The sequence below is a fragment of the Crassostrea angulata genome, chromosome 6, assembly GCF_025612915.1.
Source record: "Crassostrea angulata isolate pt1a10 chromosome 6, ASM2561291v2, whole genome shotgun sequence".
Lineage (NCBI taxonomy): Eukaryota > Metazoa > Mollusca > Bivalvia > Ostreida > Ostreidae > Magallana > Magallana angulata.
In genome coordinates, this window is record NC_069116.1 from 58,884,438 (window position 1) to 58,907,764 (window position 23,327).

General features: G+C 35.9%; 1 protein-coding gene across 2 annotated transcripts; it reads right to left on the bottom strand.

The window, feature by feature from the left end:
- Window positions 1-64: 64 nt before the first annotated feature.
- LOC128188164 (solute carrier family 2, facilitated glucose transporter member 1-like) lies at window positions 65-22,405 on the bottom strand. 2 transcript variants are annotated; one of them, XR_008244129.1, is made up of 13 exons: window positions 22,227-22,405; window positions 14,000-14,092; window positions 8,158-8,265; window positions 7,509-7,768; window positions 7,267-7,391; window positions 6,761-6,901; window positions 6,051-6,188; window positions 5,377-5,564; window positions 4,828-5,058; window positions 4,204-4,279; window positions 3,713-3,840; window positions 1,950-3,499; window positions 65-1,899 (listed from the first exon to the last, which is right to left on the bottom strand). XR_008244129.1 is itself a non-coding variant. In XM_052859044.1 (12 exons), exons 2-12 carry the CDS (start codon window positions 14,006-14,008, stop codon window positions 3,308-3,310), a joined length of 1,596 nt encoding a protein of 531 aa, XP_052715004.1. In that variant the 5' UTR covers window positions 14,009-14,092; window positions 22,227-22,405; the 3' UTR covers window positions 65-3,307. The 2 variants fall into 2 exon arrangements, 1 of the variants encoding a protein (XP_052715004.1); XM_052859044.1 differs by having other exon boundaries at window positions 65-3,499.
- Window positions 22,406-23,327: the final 922 nt, after the last annotated feature.

Sequence of the window (23,327 nt, forward strand, 5' to 3'; positions counted from 1 at the left end):
AGCAGTGTGGCCCACAGCTCTCCTTCCATAAACCTACAGAGATAAATAAGACAGAACAGGAGTTACTTTATATAGTTTATTTTCACACTACATATAATACCAGACACACACCCACACTACAGAATAGCAGTGGTTTTGATCCTACAACTAGTGGTGGTTCAGGAAGAAAGCAAACTTATCAAACAATAAAAGAGCAAAGGAAATAAAGTTGAGATATTTACACAAACTGATACACTGGTGACAAACATGCCTTCATGTTCTATGTAGTACCAGTGTTTAATGGAAGAGCATGTTTTGATGGAAAACCCAGAATTGGCCAACTCCTGGACAAGATCCCCTTGTTGAAGCTATCTCTCAAGAGAGGACATTCTTCTATCCTGTATTCAACTATAACCCCCAGCCCACACCCTTAAAAAAATTATTGAAAATCCAGGAGAAGGCCAGGGATATATTTTGAAATGTGTAAATGTTAGGTTATGTATCATTGCAAGTCAAATCATTACAGATGATTATTAACCCAACATTAAAGAACTTTAAAACAACTCATTACACAAAAATATTGAAAATAAAGTGAAAACTTGCTTATGATTGTATTAAAAAGCATTCATTTTTCTTAAGCTGCTATTGATACAACATCTTCATAAACAGGATATGTACATAAATTACACTGACCATTTATATTAAATAGAACAATGTACACAGATATTAAAAATATATGATTTTTACATTAAAACTCAGGTAAAAATTACTGGCTGGCTGAGATACAAGTGAATGGCAAAAATAATGACCCTCCCAGTCAAAATATAGTAAACTTCTGAAGTTTGTAGAATCAGAACACATTGATTGATTCATAATTGTCTTCTTCCTTTTTTCAATTAAAAATTTTAATCTTGCTTCACAGCACTATTGTGATCAAAGCACTTGACTTTCAAAAAATAAAATGTACATGCACTAAATGATATATAAATAATATTAACAAAAATAACTATTGCCCAATAGTTAATGATTATAAATGTATATGCATAAAATAAAGTTAATACATTCAATATGAATAAAAATTAAAATTTTGCTCCTAAAACATAAAACTAAACAAACACAAGATAAAAGGGTAGAAATTAAGCACTATTTTTAGGACCAGCACTAAAAAGATAGATTTAACAAATAACAATGATAACAGAAGCACTACGATGAAAAACGCACGCATACCAAGAACAATCTCCCTCAAAAATAACTTGTCATGAGTCGGACAACACGTTGTATAGCACTGTTACACCATAGATATGCTCTTATAGATTCAGATCATCTACTATTAAATAATTATTTCATTTTAATAAGTACCGGTATGACATCACATTAGTCAATAATTTACCTGAGAATTTCAGACATTGGTTAATCAAAACTTACTGATACAAGGTTTAATTATGTAACTAAACTACACCTTATCATTTTCTGAGCATATGCCTATGGCCTTAATTACTTTTGTTTACAGTTCTATTGTTCTTAACAAGAGCAAACAGAATAGAAAACAAACTAACATGAGATCTAATGAATGTTACGGCCACATCCATCAACACTTATTTAACAAAATTGAAAATACACATGTACTAGCTGCACAAATGATACAGGACAAGAGTTTTTATGTTGATACAAAACAGAGCGAACCCTTTGACAGACTAGAACATTATGCTCCAACTGTTAAGGAGTAACTATTTCCATGCAGATTCTAACAAAAAGTTGTAGCAATTTTATACATGTATTTTACTGTACAAGCTTGCAACATTGCATAGCAACATGAATCTAAACCTTCTCAAACAAATAAATCCAGCTAAAAATTCAAAACTAAATCATCAAGCTTATACCCCAAAATAAAACAAAATCATTGAGCTGAACTCATTCCTTCTGCATAAATTTGATTTTTACCCGATCCAACTAAAGCTTGGTTCTCCTACCTACTGTTGAGTCAGTCCTCGCATTGAGCCTGAGACGCAGTGATAAGACAGTTCCACTGTCTCCACCAATCAACTCTCAACACAGAACCCTCCTCAAATACCCTACCGTAAACCACAATAAATCGCCGACATAGTGAAATTAAAACCATCGTGAAAAACCACATTATTAAAACAGAAATCTCATTCACTTTCTTTATAAAAGAAGAAAACTACAGAAATGAATCCAGGATGTATTCAGAATGTATTATGCTTTTCACAACCAACTACAATTTATGGAGTGATATATGGAACTAATTTTGATTTCCCTTTATAGAGTAAGGCAAGCTTAACACTTAAGCAATATCACACGATAGACGCACAGCTGATCTGATTAACAACGGAGAATTCCTACATCTAGCAAAGCTACAGACAGGCAGAAGCACTCCCTATCCCACAAAAATACAGAAGAAAAAATTTCTTGTGAAAACGTAGTTACATCTTTGAATGCTATGAATACATGGAATACTCAGACTGTGTCAAACTTAAGCTGCGACCCAATAACAAACTGGGTTAGCAACCCTTTACCAGTATGTTGCTTTGAGGTTTGTTTGCTCATTCTGACTAGTGTTCTTACAAAAGCATTGAGGAAACTTCCCACTATTTGTTGCACGAAGTACTTTGATATCTCTAAATACTAGTACGACTTTCTCAAAGAATATAAGGATGTGTGCAGTGAACAGCGATTCCTGACCAAAAGGATATGTTTGGGGAGGTACCACCTTGCGACTGTAAACCCCCTCCGAAAGGTTAGGGATTTCACTTTTTGAATAGCTGTACCTTTATTCTTCACATACAAAAAAAAATCAAGTGTTATCATCTAAATACGTCTTTGCATCTCAATTTGTTTATTCTGATTTTGACTACCAGTAATAGCACAAGCATTCCCTAAGAACTTCGTTACCTAACCCATGTTTACATTTAGTAAATCAGATTTTTCCCATGATCTCTTGTTGAATCTAGTACACAAAACTTTTTTAGAAACAAACTAAAATATATGTAACAAACACTAAATCCAGATCATTCCACAGTCTGTCAATATTTAAGTCATTTTGTGTAATATCTATCACACTTCAAATCAATACAATGTACCAGTAAGTGCAAGCACCATAACAAATTTAGGGCAAATGTCAAATTCTTTAAAAAATGTCTGATAACTTATATTGTTTATACGTATTCAACTGCAGACATGTACTATTTATGTAGAATATATTGTATAAATAAATACATGTACTTAGAAATACATACAAGTTGAACACTTAATGCCCTAGGAAGTCTCCCTTACTATATAAATAAAAAAAAATTCCTAAATAACTTGATCATTAAGAATTCATCTTTTGCATTTCCTCTCCTAAATCATCGAATGGCGCCTTGGCTTTGCGGCCGCGGGTGATGGTGGCAGCTATCTCGTCAAAAGTTCTGTTCTTTGTCTCGGGAACTTTGAAGAATATGAAGACTATGGCTCCTATCAGGATAACAATGAAGGGCAGGTACACATAGCCCAACATGGCTTTCTGTTTAAAAGGACAAGAAAAATACAACTCTAATGGAGAAAAGTTATATCAAGTAGAAAGAGAGAAAGAATATTTACCCTTACAATAAATTACTAATTGGATGTAAAATTTTTATTCCCTTCACCAATGCTGTTGCTTTAGAGCACTTGTTTCATAACCACGTTGTAAACTTTTGTACAAACATAATCTCTCTGATTGCACGCACAGTCTTACCTGCATAAACCTGAAGATTAAGTTCAGAATGAAGTTGCAGACCCAGTTGAAGGTCAGAGAGAGACTCATGGCTGCAGCACGGGGTTCTTGTCGGAAGATCTCGCCCACAACAATAAATGGGATGGGGCCTGAAAATTATTACAGTAATAAGTTAAATGAGGGATGAAAGAGGAAACGTCAAACATAAATAATACAAAGGATGAAATGTACTGGATTCATATTATAAATTGATTTTATTTCTCTCTAAAGAAACCTGATATTATACAAGTAATACACAATTTGAGGACACTTCAGCATGGCAAATAGACGAAAACAGATTACAAGATGTCAGCATGTAATAAATCTCTGCATTAAGAACAGAGCATGTTTCTCAAATTACAGCTGAATATTATTTCTTGCCCTTTTGAGAAAGACAGCACATGGAAAAAAATGAACAACAAATTACAAGCAAGTTACATGTAATTATAGATGATTAAGATAAATAAGATTACCGAGTCCAAGGGCGAATCCAACGACGTATGTGTGCATAGCAATGATGGCAATCACCGCAAAAATTCCTCGGGAATCCTGCGGAGGAAATCAAGAAATTAGTCTAACCTGGCTCGAAACCATCCCCATTACATACTAACTAACCAAGATTACAGCATACAGTGTTATCATTAAATATTATGTGGTTAATTAAAGACCAGAACAAATATAGGACAATTATATATAATTATATTTAAAAGGAGACTGAGCGTGAATACATTAGAACAGAGGCTAATGTCTACTATCATCAACTGAAACTCTCGTCTACATGGATAGAAAATAATGTTGAAACTACAACTTCAGAACAGAAGACAAACACAAAAAGCTATACATAAGATCTCCTCTATATCAAACTACCAGTTCATGTTTAAATATAGGCTAACACGTATACATATGTCATGTATTGGTATATTAACACGTTTAAAAAAAAACATTTTATAGAAAGAAAATATAATACATCAAACATTTATCTGAATAAATATCCTCAACTTTCCTACCATCTTATTCTACATGTGATATACTTCAGACACTTACCTGTAGACTTTCCTACCATCTTATTCTACATGTGATATACTTCAGACACTTACCTGTAGACTTTCCTCGTACTGCAGGTTGTGGAAGATTGTGAGAGCGATGAAGGAGACCACCATACAGACCATGGGGTAGAGCAGGAGTGGGCGTCGCCCAGCCTTCTCCATCAGAGGCACCGCGATCAAGGTGGTGACCACGTTGATGAGACTGGTCAGACACACCACCCACTCCACCACCGTCAGCTCCACCCCGGCGTTCTTGTACATGAAGCTGGAGAAGGACATCACCTACAGACAGACAGACAGAGTGATATAAATCACATCCTCTAGAACACATCCTTAACATATCACCTCAATTTGGAACTTAATGGAGAAGACTTATTTTAACAATGTGTGGTTCTTGTTCTAATTATTTTTTTGTGGATCACAAAGTATGTTCAAACTAAAATCAAACTTCATTTGTAAACCATTGAAATATATATATAATTTATTATACATTTAAATGCTTGAACTAAAATGACAACTCTCTGACATAGGACCATAACACTTTTTCTGCACACTTTTCAGGAAACAATGCCCAGTAGGGCTGGACTGTGTCTGACTTACGGCGTTGATGCCGGACCACTGCTGGGAGATCTGGAGGACACAGGCGATGATGACGGGCCAGCGGAGGTCGACGGTGGTCAGCAGTTGCTTCAGGGTGAAGGACTCGACGCTCTGAGATCTACGAGCTTCCACCTTCATCTCATCAATCTCGTCCTCAACGTCAAAGTAACCTCTCAACTTCCTCAGAGCTACGCAAAACAAGGATTAAAATTAACTAGGAACACAGCTATAGAGAATGACAATATGGCTACTGAATTTCTTCAGTAGATGGAACAATTCTTTTTATCAGCAAATGCCTTCTTTTGAAACTTTTATAGTGTGTATTCTGTATTTGGGACATACAAGTAAGTCATAGTTTTTTTTTTGGACATGCATTTGTATGTCATAAAACTTTGTATAAATTCATCAGTACACATGGAAGGAGAAGTAATACATGTGCTGATTTGAAAAGATGCATGGACATGTACTATACATTAATCTAATCATTGAACTTGAGTAAGCTGTCCTATATACCAAACATACTGCATTAGTAAGCTGTCCTATATACCAAACATACTGCATTAGTAAGCTGTCCTATATACCAAACATACTGCATTAGTAAGCTGTCCTATATACCAAACATACTGCATTAGTAAGCTGTCCTATATACCAAACATACTGCATTAAATGCTTACCGTCCCTGGCTTCTTCCTCTTCATTCTTCTTGATGAGGAGGTATCGGGGGCTCTCGGGGCAGAAGGGGAGACCAATGAGACAGACCAGGGCAGGGAAGGCGTTAAAGATAAACACCCACTCCCATAATTCCTTGGTGCCTGAACAAATAAACAGAGACTTATCACCTTGCTGACGCTTTTAATCAACTGTCTATCAAACCATATACCGTGGAATCATTTTTATTCGTGGGGTCAATGTTCATGAGTAGCCAAAATTTTCCTGGTTCATTGAGATGTAATTTCGTTGGTAGTGTAATCAGGACAATTCTAAGGAACATTAAACAAATGCTTGTATATACGTTCGTGGGGATGTAAATTTGAGGGCAAGGGTTACGCACAAAAGCCACGAACATCTGTTCGCCCAAAACAATGATGATTCCACAGTAGGTTTCAGCTGATTTTGTCACATCATTCAAAAAAAGAAACTGAAATATTTGGGCTTTATTCTTAAGCTCTTCTTCACTTTGAATTAAGTGTCATTTGTAGAAACCTATGAGATGTTCATTTTATAAGGGATCTTTTTGATAGAGCTAATGTAACCTTAATATAGGATGTTCTCTACATCCAATTTTGTCTAAATCTTTTAACATTTAACAAAATAAGAACAAAATTTGCTCAACAAAATATAAGAAATCAAACTTTTCTAGGAATATTTTACACAAATGACTCACCAAAGAGTTTGGACACGCCCATGATGTTGGACCACAGGATGCCGACGGTGATGAACAGCTGGTGACACGTTCCGATGGCCCCCCGGATCTTCTTGGGTGAGATCTCAGCCAGGTAGAGGGAGGCCAGACTCACGTTCAGACCTGACAAGGACAAGGCATTACAGGTAACAAAGTAACATTAATTACACACGTGTTGTGATGCAAAAGTTTGACTGGAATGATTAGATGTTGCTGAATCCCAAGTCATGACTTTTGTGGGTATCTTTAATAACAGTACACTAATACATCCACAGTGTTGACTTTTGTTTGTTATCAATACAATGTCTATATAGGAGTCTTGCTTTTATCAAATATCCACAGAACACATTAGCCGTTAATTTTACCTGTATTTCTGGAGTAATCAAAATTATAAATGATTCAACAGTACATGCATTAATAATATTGCATGGGCATGGATTGTCCCAATGTTATTTACCGTACTGAGGTTTGAAGCCAATAAAACATACCACAATGGAGCCCGACCAGAGCGCGGTGGACAATGAGGACCTCGAAGGACCGGGTCACCTTGGGGATTCCTCCAAAGATGGCAGCCACAAACATGATGAAGGTGATGAGGATCATTCCCCTCTTCCTGAAAAAAAAAATTGAACCAAAAACTCAACACAGGTTGGCAAACACCATCACAAGGCGTAAATATCAAGCCACTTCACGGCAAGTTGAATGGAAACAGAAAGAAAAATGAACAAACCTTCCGAAATAATCTGCCCATGCACCAGAGGCAAAAGCGCCGATCATTCCGAACAAGACAAAGATGGCGACGGTGATGGACCAGAGCCATTCTACGTTGTCCGGGGCCTCGTAATTAAGGTAGTTCATTTCGGACCTTTTTATGGGAATCGTCATGTTTGCGGTGCCGTTTCCACTGTAAGTGACGACAGTGCTGTTGTCGTCCATTTCTTTGATTCCTGCTCTCTCATCCAGGACATCATGGTAGAACATCTGAATAATCTAAATTAAAAAAGAATAAATTGAGATGTATAACTGATTATTTTGGTTCTGGTGCTCTCTGTTCTTATAATATACCGGTAACTGAGACAGCTTCTGCTGTCATTGTATGCTATTCTATTGTGGTTAAGTTGCAAAATGATATTGCAGAAAGTACAATAACAATTTTTTGTGTGTTCACTATGTTCATCTACCCTAGGTTTTAGAGATGTCAGACAATTTGCCTCACAAACATTATCTAGTGTCTGTTTAAAGTATTTAACGGTGCAGGCAAATCCATGTTGATGAGGTGCTTGGTTGTACATTGGTGAGATTTGTACTGACGACTCAAATACCATTGAGTCTGTTTTAACATTAGCACTGTTAGTTTCATCGCGCTGACAGGAACCTACCTTGGCTGGGTTGTTGACATCGCCGATATTGTAGCCGTATAGAAAGGAATTCCCAAACACACAGAAAAACACGCTACATATCAAATAGCACGAGTAGTTTACTTCCCTCTGCAAAAGTAATCAAAATGTAAAAATTAACATGTGGTAAATATTCTGCAGGTCTTGGCTAATTGTTTATTTTTGTTTAACAAATACCACTATATTTTTTTTTAGTTACGTTTGAGATCTCATCTAAGACTTGAAAAGAACTGTTTTACCAAAAAAATTGTTAGGAGAGTTAAAAAGGAGATAGCTGAAATATCATACAAATTTAAGAGGCCTGGCATGTATTCATATACATGTATTACTAGTTTATGTTTGAAATGAGTTCATTGATGTGTCTTCTAATTATTTTTCATCTGGATACATTTTGACTCTGGGCAAAGAAAAAGATTTTGATTCAGAGGAACTTATTTCACTATCAGCTGGACACTGCTACGTGCCATATCAACAACATGTATTCTATTTTCAGATTTTTTTCTCCTCATATTTTTCAATAAAAAAAAATTCCCTCCAATCGAATCACGACTTTTCAAGGAAAAATTGTTTAAATAAGGAAAGTATGAAAAATAAATCATGTATTATAAATCACAGATTCTGAATTTTTCCTGTTGGTTTTCCCCTCCAATTTCCCGTTCTTTTTTAGAGATAAAGGAATATATCCGTATGTATAGAGTTGACGAACAGGAACTCTTCCTGGAAGAAGTCTTAATTCCTTTACACTCCCTAATATGATTCAAAACATAATTGAATAGAACTATTTGTCCAATACAATAAACAGATCCCTGTTTACTTAAAACAAGTACGATCATGATGAACAGGAAACTTACACTAACGTAAATACAAACAAATGCTACAATTTTTATTTGATTAAACAACCCAAGTCTAAAAAATGTTACATATTTTAAACCCCATTAAAATCAATAAATGTAACTCAAAGGAAACCAGAGAATTGTATTTGCTTGAGAGTTTATCCCAGCAGTTTAAAAGTAAAATTTCGTTCTTCTTAGTCTAGTTCACCCATATTTTAACTCTTTCTATCAACTGTAAATACACACAATACATATATTTCTTCTACAATTGCCTTCCTAGTTCATTGCGTTCAATTGCACACATGCCTTTCAAAGAACTTTAAATGATGCGATATATGAACAAACTGCACCCCCTCAATCAATAATAACCTAATGACGTCAAATAATTCTCTTCGTGTTGAATGTCAGGTTTTTCTAAGTATCTAAGTGTGTTGGTGTATGCAAGATTTAACGCTAAAGAAATCCCAGCTTTTTAATGCACATGCACATATTTTTTTTTTTTTTTGAATAGAGTCCAATTTTTTTTTGTATGTGACTTGGTTGGCAGTCACCTTGAGTTTCGATAATTAATTGCATAGTTGGAGATCTTGACAGAACAGACTACACAGCTCAGGTAATTAGGACAAGTTCAGAACCTGGACACATATATGCCCTACATATGTAAAGAATGTCATTCATTTACGTCAGTTAATACACTAGAACATTAAAACAAGGCTTAAATCCTGCTTCAGTAGAAATGTACTTGTTAATCTGGGGCTGATCTGCTGCTGACCTACTGGGCTTTGTTATACAACTCTGATATTATCACAACTACTCATATACAGGTCTACCGATCAGTACTTTACTGTACATCTGTGAATCAGAAATAACATCACTGTACTGTCAAATAAATTTTACACAATTACAACAATTCCTTGAATGTTGTTCATTGTTATCAATCTGGAATGGTTAGCCTGAAGTACACAGGGTTTTTCTGGGTACCGTAGTATGTTAATTTGACAAATCCTAGCTTCTATAGATAGAAAATACCCAATATCTAATTCATTAGTTTCAGTTCTTGACGACAATCAATGGAACTAATGTGGCATCCTCTCCTCTTTATACAGGACACCACCGAAACCAATAGTCGGGGTGCCCCTTCTGAGGACTCCACTGTCTGCATTGGCAGTTAGGGGGTAGTCTTTGTGGCCCTGTCATCGTAGATCAAACCTTGAAGAATAGCAGACTGATGTCCTTGGGTGATAGCATTGTTTTACTGGTTGAGATTTCTGGGTTACTTTAAATAGGCAAGACCGAGAAGATCCCCCCTTTCCAAACTATGATGCCCTTATACTAAGAGGACATACCAATGTTTTCGTGTATATATTTTAAGGAAATAAGCCTTTAAGATCATTTTGAAGCATGATTCATATCCAAAGAATTTCAAACATTTTGCAGTTGAAGAGCTAATTGTCAATAGGTGCAAAGTACTGAAGTTTTATATCCGTACACGTTTTCTTTTGTTTGGAAATGCAGATTCCATAAGTTGTGTCTATTCATAAATCCTCTCAAGCTGAAAGAAGACTCTCGACACTATTGTTAAATTATGTGTCTTTCCTTGTGGATGTCTCCCACCCCCAAACTCCCCTTTTGATTTTACAGAGAACTGTCTTCTTGGAAAAACCCATACTTATCTATAACTTCCCCATTATGTACTCATGTCATACGCAACTCTTTATATATCATCTTTTCATCTTTTTTAGTCTATAGAGAAAAAGTTTATGAAAATTTCCTTATACATTTTATATTCATAACCAAAAAAATAATAGATTTATTCAAAAAATCAAGTTACACAATTTGTTGTTGTTGTGTTCTTTTTTCTTTAACCTTTAAAACCTCGCCAAGATTGAAGATAAAAAACCTCATTAAAAATCAAACAGTGTTTTTATCAATACACAGGAATGAAATTACAAATTCATGAACATTAAAACAGCTAGATGTCAAGTAAGCTACTAGTTCTTAAGATCACCGAAGCATAAATTTGATTATCAGTGGGTTTTTTTAAGTTCTAAATTTCAAATTTAGTGCTGCACAGAAACTTTCCTTTTTGCTTTTTACATTAATCTTGGCAATCTCCTTCCGATTTATTTCACACAAAATGCCATCAACCTCTCTCAAAACTATTCCCCTAGACTAATGGCGTCACCATATGAACTTGACCTTTATATATGAAAATTTTATATTGTTATACAAGATCAGAATATAGATTAACAGAAGTTATAAAATATCATTTTTTTTCAAGAATAACAAAATTCTTTTTTTTTTCAACAAGAAACACAACTTTTGACGTTTGTTGTGTCATAATGCATCAGGATGACGTACGGCGACATAAAGGATAGGGATCTATGAATGCCAATCTAACATTCTTTACTGGGGAGGATACTCCGGTAAGACAAATCCTGGGCCTCCCTTCCCACAAAAGGATGCTGTAAGAGGACCTAGGATGGGATGATCTTCAGGAAACATGGGTCACCCAGTGTAGAACACATGAACTAGGTGCCTAAGCCCCTGGCACACTCCCGTTTGTACAGCAACTGTAGGTAGTGATTAGTGACTGACCATGTTTCCTCTAGGATGCTGACAAATTACGATATATGTACTTATCTCTAAAGTCTGATATCCTTCTTATGATGTCAACATAAAAATGTTATTACATCAATACCAATTGTCCTTTTCCTATTGCTGTGATATCAATTTAAATTAATGCTTATCCATTCGTGATCATATTGAGTGCACACCGAGTACCTTGTCATTAATTTCATAACTGTCTGACATTACTCATCAAAACAAACCCGTTATCCGCAGAGTTTACATTAGTTTAGGACATGTATGCATGTCAATATATTCAAAAAGTGAATTTACTGCCAACACAATCCAAATCAGGCTGACGTATGGACTAGCAACCACCATACGTGGCAAAAATACACCACAAGATGGGGGGGGGGGTGTATCTACAAGAGTATAAGGAGATCGACATCTTATGAAACAGCTGTGCTTTATAGCAATAGAAATCTCCCCTCCTCCAGCCAATCTGGTGTGTGTCGTCAATAATCTAATACTCCTTCTGGTCAGTTACATCAATTTCATGCTGTCCAGGTAAAAAATACCTGTGGTACAGATTTGATGTCCTGTGTACTCTAGCTGACCTACATACTTTTTAGATTTATTTGGTCCTTGCTTCTCCTCTGGGTGATTTACAATTCCTGTAAGGTGGTCTCCATTATATGGAGTCCCGACATTAAAAAGGTCTTTTGCATATTTAGTAAGCCTCCCAAGACAGGACAAGATTGTACATGAAGAAAAATTAAATGTATCATAATTAAATCCTTTAAAACATTTAAATCCATTAATTGAAATTTCAACCCTGTGTTATAAGACTGAATATTTGTGGCTTTACACGAGAGTAATGGTGGAATTGTTTGTATTCATATACACAGGAGAATCAAGCTACTACAGCAGAAAGTAGGCTAATACAGAAATCAATATCCAGCCTCCGCCATCCTCTACCAAGAACAAGTGTAAACAAGAGCATATAATAGTGGGATCTTGTGCAAGAAATGCCACCACTGTCAAGCTTAGTTAATGCTCAATTCTCCTGTAGTTGTTACGAAGAAGGCATTCATTGGTAAAACCCTAATCGTAATGTTATGACATACTGCATACATAAAGCAGGCTAGGGCATCCTTTGAGGTTTTGTTTCTTGTTATTTTCAAGTGTTACGTCATTTTTCCAATATTTTTTTCTTCCCTCAATTAATCTGTTCCATCCCTCAGAATAGAACTATGGTAAACAGGTATAATAGAAATAGTTTGAATTTGTGAATGAATACGACGCTTCACTGATATTTCACCATTTTATAGAGTTAAACGTTTTATCATATAGGGAGGTGTAATTCTATAGATCCCATTGAGTCTGTTCCTACTCTTTTACAGCACTGACAGCAATAGGCAAGGCTCAAAGAATTCGTACTGTTTAAAAAGTTTACTCCTTATCCTACATTAAAAATTTTAAAAATGTAATTTTGGATTGTTTTCCTGTCTCTGTTCTACCTACTTATTTCGAGCGTCAATCTATTAGTAAGTACTTGAGGAGCGACTGGAATTTTGAATTGTTACAAGATCTTTTCATGATCTGGGGTAGAGGATCTACACTCTATTGGGCATTACTTCACCAGTAGTCCAAACCGTTCCGGGAACAAGTGGTGGTCATTCTATAAATTGTCACCTTGTTTGTTCTGGGTTGAATTTTAGTCCTTAAATCCTCTACAACTAGGGCCACAGAAGCCCTGGATATTTAAATGACAGATTAATCGTATTCTTGACTTTCACACCTTGAGTTGACTAGGTCAATAGGAACTAGAATACCTTTTACTTAGTTTTTCCTTTCTTCATGAATTTTCATGAAAGAAAATTATCATTTATTTGAAAATGTCAAAAATATCTATGCTTGATTATTCCTTTAAAATCAAATATAAACTTTGTAATTAAGATTTAAGAAAAAAAAATTTTCCTACACTGTTTCTTCATTAATCGTACATACAGCTTACTATATAGGCCTAATACACGACATACAATTCCATATTAAATAGCTACTTGTATATTTAGATACATGTACAGTATATTGATTTCATGATATTATTAATTTTTGTATAAATACTGTATAATGACACGGGACGAATAACTTTTATACCACATAAGTAAGATGAATAACAGTTCACTATAACCATGATAACCCATCACCACAATCAGTGTATCACACTATTTCACGAAAAAAATTCCAAGATAAGCCCCAACGACACGAAACATGTCGTCGTGTAATACACGTGCCGCAAAAATCAAGCCGCCATGCTTGCTGTTTATAAAAACTACAATGTTTCATCATGACAGCCACTATCAACATATTAAAACTTTTAAAATGAAAGTAAAAGATAAAGAAATCATCTATATACTCACATCAGTCATGATTTCAGTGCGTGATCAACGTTTTGTAGCTAATAGTCTCTCTTCTCGTCTCCGTGTAAAGTTGGTGTTCTGTATGACCTTCAACTGAGAACATAAATAGAACCCATATGAACAATTTGATTGGACGACTACGGCGCACCCTCTTAGTACGTAATGATCTTGCACCAATGATGTACATGTATGTTTTCTATAATACAAAATACCTACATGTACGCACGTACCCGAATTCACTTTTTTGAAATGTAAGTACTTAGGTCTACATGTATATATACATGTATGTCATTTCATAAGACCAACATCAGATATTTTATCATTTATAAAGGTTTTTCGATGCAAAAGATCACAATGCTAATTCAATAGAAATACGCACGTTAGATCTAATAAATCTAAATTGTGATGTCATATATGTAATGCCAACGCAAAAAAGAAGTGATGTAGGAAATGAAACAAGAGGCCCATGGGCCACATCGCTCACCTGAGGAACAATAGGTATGATAAATTAAGTCAGCTTAATGGAGTCATAATACAATCTGGACAATGTACATTAATACATGTAGATCCTGTATAAATAAAATCCATTTTTCCCCCTTGGAACTCGGATAGCCCTGATTGCTGAAAATATTTACAAGCGCAGACTTTAACCACCGCTCCTGCACATATATAGGGACTCAACGTTATGCAGGCAGGGATGACCGCACACCTACGCAACTCAACAGGTACCAACGTAAAAGGCCGGTTCTGGGGTATAAATAGCAGCCAATCGGGGAAATGGAGGAAATTTCAATTTTCTTGCCACTCTTCACTTCAGGGGATATTTTTTCAAATTTAATGCAAGCAGAGATAACGCAAGCAGGGATGACCTCACACTTGCGCCAACAGCTCAACCTAACGCAGGGAGTGCCGCACACTTGCACTAGAAAGACCAGAACACCAGCAGGGATGACCATACACTAGTGCTCCGCCGCAACCACCACCAATACAAGCAGGTATGACCGCACACTTGTATCAATGCGATATAGGGCAGAAATGACCGCACATTCTGTATCGTTAGTTAGAAAAACACGAAGACTAGAAAGAGCAGGGATGTCAACACCCTCAGACTCTCCGTACCTGTTCTAGTTCAACCCCAAACAGTCACTCATTGCAATGTAAGAGACACTGTCCTTATATATGTGCCAGCCTAAAATAATTCATATCTAAAAATTGGAAATCAAAAACAAACAAACTAATCCAGCCTAACCCAAAACTACTTATGCAGAACAACTTATATACATTGAATATTTATTATTGTATAAAAATAATCATCACATTAATTGGTTAACAGTGGATGCATTAATTAAAATAATCAAGAATCAATAAATCAAGGGCAATAACCCAAAACAGTAATAAAAAAAAATTCTTATGAAAAAATAGCTGCCTGCTTCAATTTTATAGTCATATCACATGTTGAGTATTGCAGTTCTCAAAAAGATCCTTTACAATTGTTTATATATGGGATATTTAGCTACATCAAACTCTGAACCTTCTTGTGAGGCCGAAGAATTGTCCTGAAGCCAAAGTCTTAACAATTAAAAAGAATCATCTTGCTGATTAGTTTCTGAGAAGAAGATTTTTAAAGATTTACTCTTTATTCCTATGTAAAACTTTAACACCCCCCCCCCATGTGGCCTCACCCTACCCCCAGGGGTCATGATTTTCACAACTTTGAATCTACACTACCTGAGGATACTTCCACACAAGTTTCAGCTTTCCTGGCTGATTAGTTTCTGAGAAGAAGATTTTTAAAGATTTATTCTATATATTCTTATGTAAAACTTCGACCCCCCATTGTGGCCCCACCCTACCCCCGGGGGTCATGAATTTCACAACTTTGAATCTACACTACCTGAGGATGCTTCCACACAAGTTTCAGCTTTCCTGGCTTTCTGGTTCTTGAGAAGAAGATTTTTGAAAATTTCTCGAAATTTTTCATTAATTTCTAATTATCTCCCCTTGAAAACGGGTGTGGCCCTTAATTTTCACAACTTTGAATCCCCTTTGCCTAAGGATGATTTGTGCCAAGTTTGGTTGAAATTGGCCAAGTAGTTCTTGAGAAGATGTTGAAAATGTGAAAAGTTTACGGACAGACGGACGGACGGACGGACAGACGGACAGACGGACGACAGACAAAATGTGATCAGAATAGCTCACTTGAGCTTTCAGCTCAGGTGAGCTAAAAAGCCAATGAGGGCACACGGATGTAAATTAATTGATATACAATATAGAATGTAATAATGGCTAAAATCCATAATTAATACAAAATATGAATTAAAAAAATATAATTTGGGTGATATATATAATACACGAGACATGCCTAAACATTTAGATTAAAATATACATAATGTATATATGCTGTACTAAAATATTATCAGGATTATGTCACAAGTACATGACAGTATTTCTCCCTAATTAAGGTCAATATATCTGAATATAGTATATGATAGGTGCCTACAGGTTTATGAAATTCCAGATAAAAAATCTCTCAGTATGATGCTTCGATTGTAACAATATAGCTATGTTTGATAGGGTGTATCGAGGCTTAGATATTTAATTAACGCAATGAAACAATCAAAACAAAGTAAACTAAACTATACTTCCAAAAAAAAAATTCTTCCCTACCAAAAATTTTTCCCTCCAAATCATGAAATTCCTAATCCGTGGGGGGGGGGGGGGGGGGGGGGGGGGGGGGGGGGGGGTGGGGGTGGAGCTAACTTCAATTTGACTCCTCATTTCCTTATCTTCATCAATTTTTTACTTACTTCCATAAAAGTGGGGGGGGGGGCAACTCCATGATAATTCATTTTTTTATATGTAAATTTTAAAAAAATTGTTGCTGCGAGAAAAAGTGGGGGGGGGGGCCAGGCCCCCTGGCCCCCCCTGATGCTACGTGCCTGTATATTCAATTTGACATCATTTTTAAGTCTAAAAGATGAGCTGATGAATATACATGAGTTCATTTAACGTCGTTTTTGGAGAGACTGTAGGCATTCTAGCTATAATTGTACCTCTGTAAACAAAAATGGAAAAAACTCCTAAATTGTTAACTTATTATTGCTTATTTACTTTATAGAAAAAATCATGAAATTTCATAACCATTTTTTTTTTTATCTTTTTGAAAAAATCTGTGAATATTCTTTCATTGGAATGGTTTGGAGACAGGGTCGGTTCCAGCATTTTCCAACACGAACGTCATCAATCCATCACAGCATATAGCACTGTATCCCCAGACAGACTGGAGAATGGCGTAGATGTCTTAACTGTCTGATCCAGACTGACGTTTACCAATACAGAATAATTATAGACTTACATCTATTGCAGCGCTGAAAGTTCACTCTATACGAGTCGCCAATTATTTCTCTCATTCTTGTATTTCTATCGTTTATTAATCAACTATTAATTTGTTTAATCTAGATCGAATTCTCCAGGACCATATAGGTACATCATTTTGTGACAAATATTGATTTTTAAAAAGAAATGTTGAAGAAAATATCAATACTTTTAAAAGAAGCCCCAATGTTAGAATGTTGAAAAAGGAAAATCTCTCGCAAAGTATTCACAGAAAAAATATCCTGAATATATGGAGAGAAAAATTCTTTCCATGTCCAAGATAGTTTGAGTATTGATCTTTGAATGTGAGGCTGCACAATCATTATGCGTCATTTGATGCCTTTCAAGCAAATGACTTCCAATACAACCTTCCATGTCAGATTTGTTAGCCCTTGACCGATTTTATGACCTTCAAAATCAAATTCTCTTTCATAGTTACAAGAATACTAAGATTTTATCTTCAGAAATTTCAGGAGAAGAATATTGTTTTCTTTTATTTAGACAGCTAGAAAAAAAAGAGACCTAAGTTCGCATTTGAGAGTTACCAACTATGTTTTTTTTTTTACATTAAAAAAAAGACTGTCTCGAAGATAGCATAATGTACGTGTCTGTTCTTTTTATTGTTAGTAAAGATAATTCCTAAACTATAGCAATTATTATAGTATGGAAATGTTTTAACAACAAATGTAATATATTTAACGTCCATGTGGTCTATAGACGATCTGACTTTGCTAATGAACTCTGTCACAAAATAATGGATTTTCAGGGTTTTAATCCGATGCAACTTAAATACATGTAACTCTGATTAATGAAAGATTAATACGTAACTGCACATCTTAATTATGAACCTACCTGATCCAGGTACACGTTACCTGCCTCGACATATAAACAGTCTTACAGTTAGATTAATTTCAACATCCACTCTGCTTAAAGGGATACAAGGGTATTGGTCTACCATTTGCCGGCACAGTCTATGGGGACTTAAGGTACAAAAAGTTAAAATTCTCAAGCACAGAATCTGGTGTGTTGATGAACTGCCTGAATTCAAAAGAGTTCCTTATTGATTGTTTGTATAAAATGAAAGTCTTCACCATCAAGGAGAATCAAGAGAGAATTAAAGACAACATAAATCCTGGAAACCTTCGGAATTGTTATCTGTAGCAATGGACTCCTTATGACGTCCACTTGATTTCAGTCAAAGCCGAATAAGAGCCACTGTCATTTATGATAAAGCCTCATTGCCAACAACACAGTTCTTGTAATACCAGTCAATCAAAGCAATATTCTGAAAGTCACAGTGCGTAAAAAATATGAAGACTTGATCAGTTCTAGTAAATCCTTGATGAAACGTCGCATCTTGATGTCGCAAAGCATGCATGTAGGCAGGAACACACTGGTCGGTGTTACGTCACAGTCGATCAATGACCTAGTCAGTTATTTTAAGGCTAGGCAGTGATGTGTTCGAACTTGACATGGTTTAAGATAAGCTCAGGTAAACCATCAAACAAAAAATATCATTGAGGGTTAAAAGTTAGAAAAAAAACCACGACTTTGATTGAAGTAGAAACTGAGTACATACCAACATAGAACACAGATAACTCAATCCTGGTTACTTTGTTAGGATAATATAAATTTGATGTCAATCTAAACCCAGTGTCTCCATCCTAAATCCATCCTTGCTTGATGTTCTTGGCATGATATCTTTGACATTGTGCAACACTTATAAGGTATGTCAGAAGCGTATCAACAGATCGAGGTGAACATTAACCGGGGCTTTTACTATCACCGGAGTAGAAGAAAAATTATGTTTCTAGAATATATTTCATAATATGACAAACTTAACAACACACCAACTATAACTTACAGCCAAATAATTCATGAATTTGTTTAACTTATAGACCACAACCAAGCATTAAGGATCACAGACAACACCCTTGTAGACCGATTGATTTGGCTAAATAAATCTAAACTGCGGTAGGTGACCAAGTATAACTTGTAAATGATATGAAAAGTCAAGAGGAAATGTTGCAAATTGGATATGAATTCAACCAGAGTTTAGTCATGTTATCTTTCATTGGTGCCGTTATCAGGATTAAGGCTATCATCGTCTCGACTTATCTATAAGAAATAGAAATTATAAAACGGTGATAGCTACACGTTTAGATAAACAGTTGAGCTCATATTCATGGCTATGTTTTCTTCATTCAATTTATCTGAGTAACATTGCGGTTGGTAACTTCCATATTGACTTACTTTTTACAAATTATATAGTATATATATATATAATGTTACTTTGTCATATACTCATTGATGACGGGTTCAAGGGATTATCCGGAATCGGAGTGACTGTGTATGGACGTCATTAATTCCCAGATATTCATTGACTTGTAATCATATGAATGGTGTTAGAGCGATCATATTATAAAAAAAATTGACGTGTTCATATTAAATTTTAGGACAAAATAAATGACGACGAACCTCGAGCAGAGTAAAAGAATAATCGATGAGACAGTGTGTTTACGCCCGAGTCTCTGGAACAACAGGGCATTGACATATCGTCTGATGGACGCACGGAAAATGCGAAAACAGTAGCTCATTATCGAATGAGGGGAAACAACGTGGGACATCATACAGACGTAAACAAACCAATAAATGTTGCTGAACAGAGAATTCGTGTCCAGGATCTGGGTTATAATGGAGCGTTCACCTCATTCCTAGTTTGTGAATTGCTTGCAAACAGTCCGAGGAAGAAGAAACAATCAACGGAACAACACTCCAGCCTCTTCGGTTTATTAATGCCCACAATACACTTTACAAAACTTTTATGTGTTTACTCTGATATTAAATAGAATAATTTCAAAAATATAATAATGAATTGTTCAACATTTCGTAACTGATTTGTCTTCTCAACAATAGCACGGAAAAAATAAAAGCAGTACTGATAAAAATAGTCACCCATAAAGAAACTTAAAACAAGAAATTGGTGTTTTCAGCGCATGTTCCACGATTCACATTAGTTTGTTATACTCTGAATTGTGAAAACCCTTCGAAAGTTTAGAATAACCGAAAAGAAAAGCACCAGAGCCGTTGGAATGTTGTTGTACTCACTTTCGATATTAAATCTGTTGTTCTTCTCGGCCTCGATATTGTTAGAATATTTGGCAATCCGATAAAACGATATTTTGACATACATTTTAATGCTGTAAGTGTATCATCGATTCAATCGACGACAACAGGGGTCACGGTTATGGGTCGCAACCAGAGGTAAAAAGATTGCTACATCGTTTTTCCTCCAGGCACGTAGCATCGTTTTTGAAAGTGGAGGGGGGGGGGGGGGCAGACTCATCCAAAAAAATGAAAAAGGCCTCATTCGTGGGTGGGGTAAGGAGGGGGGGGGTATTATACCTTTTATTTCAATACAGTTTCACCGATTATTTCCTTATTTTCAATTCAAATTTTTACATGGTCCCATAAAAGGGGGGGGGGGGTGGGGGGAGGGGGGCAACGCCATCTTAATTTAATTTTTTCTATGTAAATTTAAGAAAAAAGCTTTGCTACGTGCCTGTTATCATATTATGAGTTAGATCAACCACCCCAACGGCAAGAGAAACGAGTATGTTTATCTCATATGATCAATACATTATACTGTGTGAACAGTTAGAAGTTTGGTTCAGTGTTTTATTATCATTATCGTACATGTATATAACAATGAACTCATTGCATCAGTTAAGCATTGAATGCTTATTTTAAACAAATATTCTAATAATTTTCCGGATAAACGCCCTTTAGGAGTCCACACCAGGGATATTCGAGTCATCAATCTTACTTCTACAATCTCGCAGTGTTGAACCAGTGCTACTTTCGGAGACATCAGTACATGTATATAAACCAACAGCTGATCAAAACCAGGTTGTAGCGAAAGAAAAATGCACTGTGCATAATTTGTGACTTCATAACCACTCAACACGAGCCTTTTCTTGTGTATAGCCGAGAATTGTGGCTACATAGTAATTCAAAGATTGATAGGTTTAGCTTATTATCGGGGGCAAGCATTTATCAGTCTGTGCTTACGAAGTGTCAATCTCTAATGTGTTTGTGTTGAATGAATTATCTTAAATAAATAAGTAGTTATCAATGCTCTATAACCCTCGCTAATCTCCGATACTCAAACCAATGAATGACCATGTTTACGTCCGAAGGGAAATAACTTCTATCGAAATGATGCATATTTTCTCATCCCTTACAAGTTATTTAATTCGTTTGATAATCTCACAAAACAATTTAATAATTAAAATAAATCGTTTGATAATCTCACAAAACAATTTAATAATTAAAATGATCCAGGATAATTGTTGCCCATCATTTATCCTTATCTTCATCATTTACCCCGACCTTCGTCCTCCATTCTTCTGACATCCAATCAGGGACTTGTTCCTGGTCTGAACTCAACAACACAGACACGTGGAAGGGGGGGGGGGGAGGGGGTAACAGGTAGGTACACAGGTAGGTATACAGGTAGGTACAGCGGTGGCTGACCCAGAAAGACGAGAGGCCGTGTCGGGTCTAATCCTCTAGAAGTCTTTATTTAGATAGTGACCTAATTACAGTTTCAATATTAGATTTTCACAATTTCATTGATAAATAGATGAAACCTCGTTCAGACTGATGAATATGCCGGATGACACTGAATAACAATATATCCTTCAGACGAAATATTAAATAAAAATTACCCTCTTAATTCATACAGATTGTTCTCGTGTTCTGTGTCAATGCATACTCGAGATTTCCCCCCACTTTTTCAGTAACGGGTCCTTCTATCGTCATATACAATGAGGATATAAATTCTGCTTACCTCCTGTCTACGATATACAGCCCGGACTCTAGCGACCCTCCCTCGATGTCAGATGACGACCACTACTGGTCCACAAGAGTACACGGACAGATTTACGACCGTAGTGGATACCCTTCTGTTCCTTCACCCTCACGCGTTATCTGCTCAGACACATTTATTTAAAACTCTTCCCATTACACTAAGTGTCGGCGTGATAACGGAATATTCTAACAGTTTTTTCCCTTACTTAATACTATAGATGACCAAAAAAATGTAATATGAGTCCTTGACCCGGGAACATTACAAATTGCGACGACGCACGTGACGTTTAATAGTGTCAATGAGGCAATATATATACGGTCGGGACTTACTACTATATGAGCCACATGGCAGTCTCCGAGTACATATCTACATAATAATAAATCGTCAGACATTGGTAGCGTCTGCGATCTTTTTGTAATAGTTACACATTTTCTGGGGGGGGGGGGGGGGGTTTAAACTGTGTTTTTCTGTCAGCAACAACCATTTTTGATGATCTTATGTAGAGTTTACTCTGTACAGTTAAATATCAAACGAGTCCCACGATATTCTATATTCATCTACTCTCTGGAAATTTAAAGTTGAGACATGAAGTGATGCATATTTATATGAAAGGCGGTGTTCAGTCGCAATAAGGTAGATTTCAGGCTACGACCTAACACGATCTTATGCCCTGTTCAGTTACCTGCACGATCACAAAAGTCTTAAGATTGAGGCACGATTGCACAGCGAATGGCGTATGAAGTGTTATATAGCCTGACTGGGATTGTGATCGGTTGTCGAACAACGTAACACATCGATACATTGCATTGTCTAATATTGCTAATAAAACACCTCAATACGAGATCACGATTAGATGCGAAACGGCGCATGTATTTTTTTAAGATGCAATGAGACCTGATGATACAGTTACGACTGACAGCTGATAGTGTTTATTGTAGGAAAAGAATTGACCGTGAAATGTTTTACGATCAGCTAAATTCTCATGAATGATCTTAAGAGAACCAAGATCCTATAAGAGTAAAAAAGACTAGTCTACGATTAAGTCACAAGAACGAAGTTAGATGTACAGTTGTAGTCACA

Coding starts and splice junctions, on each gene's coding strand:
- LOC128188164 (XM_052859044.1), bottom strand. Junction 7,769..8,157: donor ATGTCAACAACCCAGCCAAG/GTAGGTTCCTGT, acceptor TTTTTAATTTAG/ATTATTCAGATGTTCTACCA. Junction 3,500..3,712: donor TAATCTTCAGGTTTATGCAG/GTAAGACTGTGC, acceptor CCTTTTAAACAG/AAAGCCATGTTGGGCTATGT.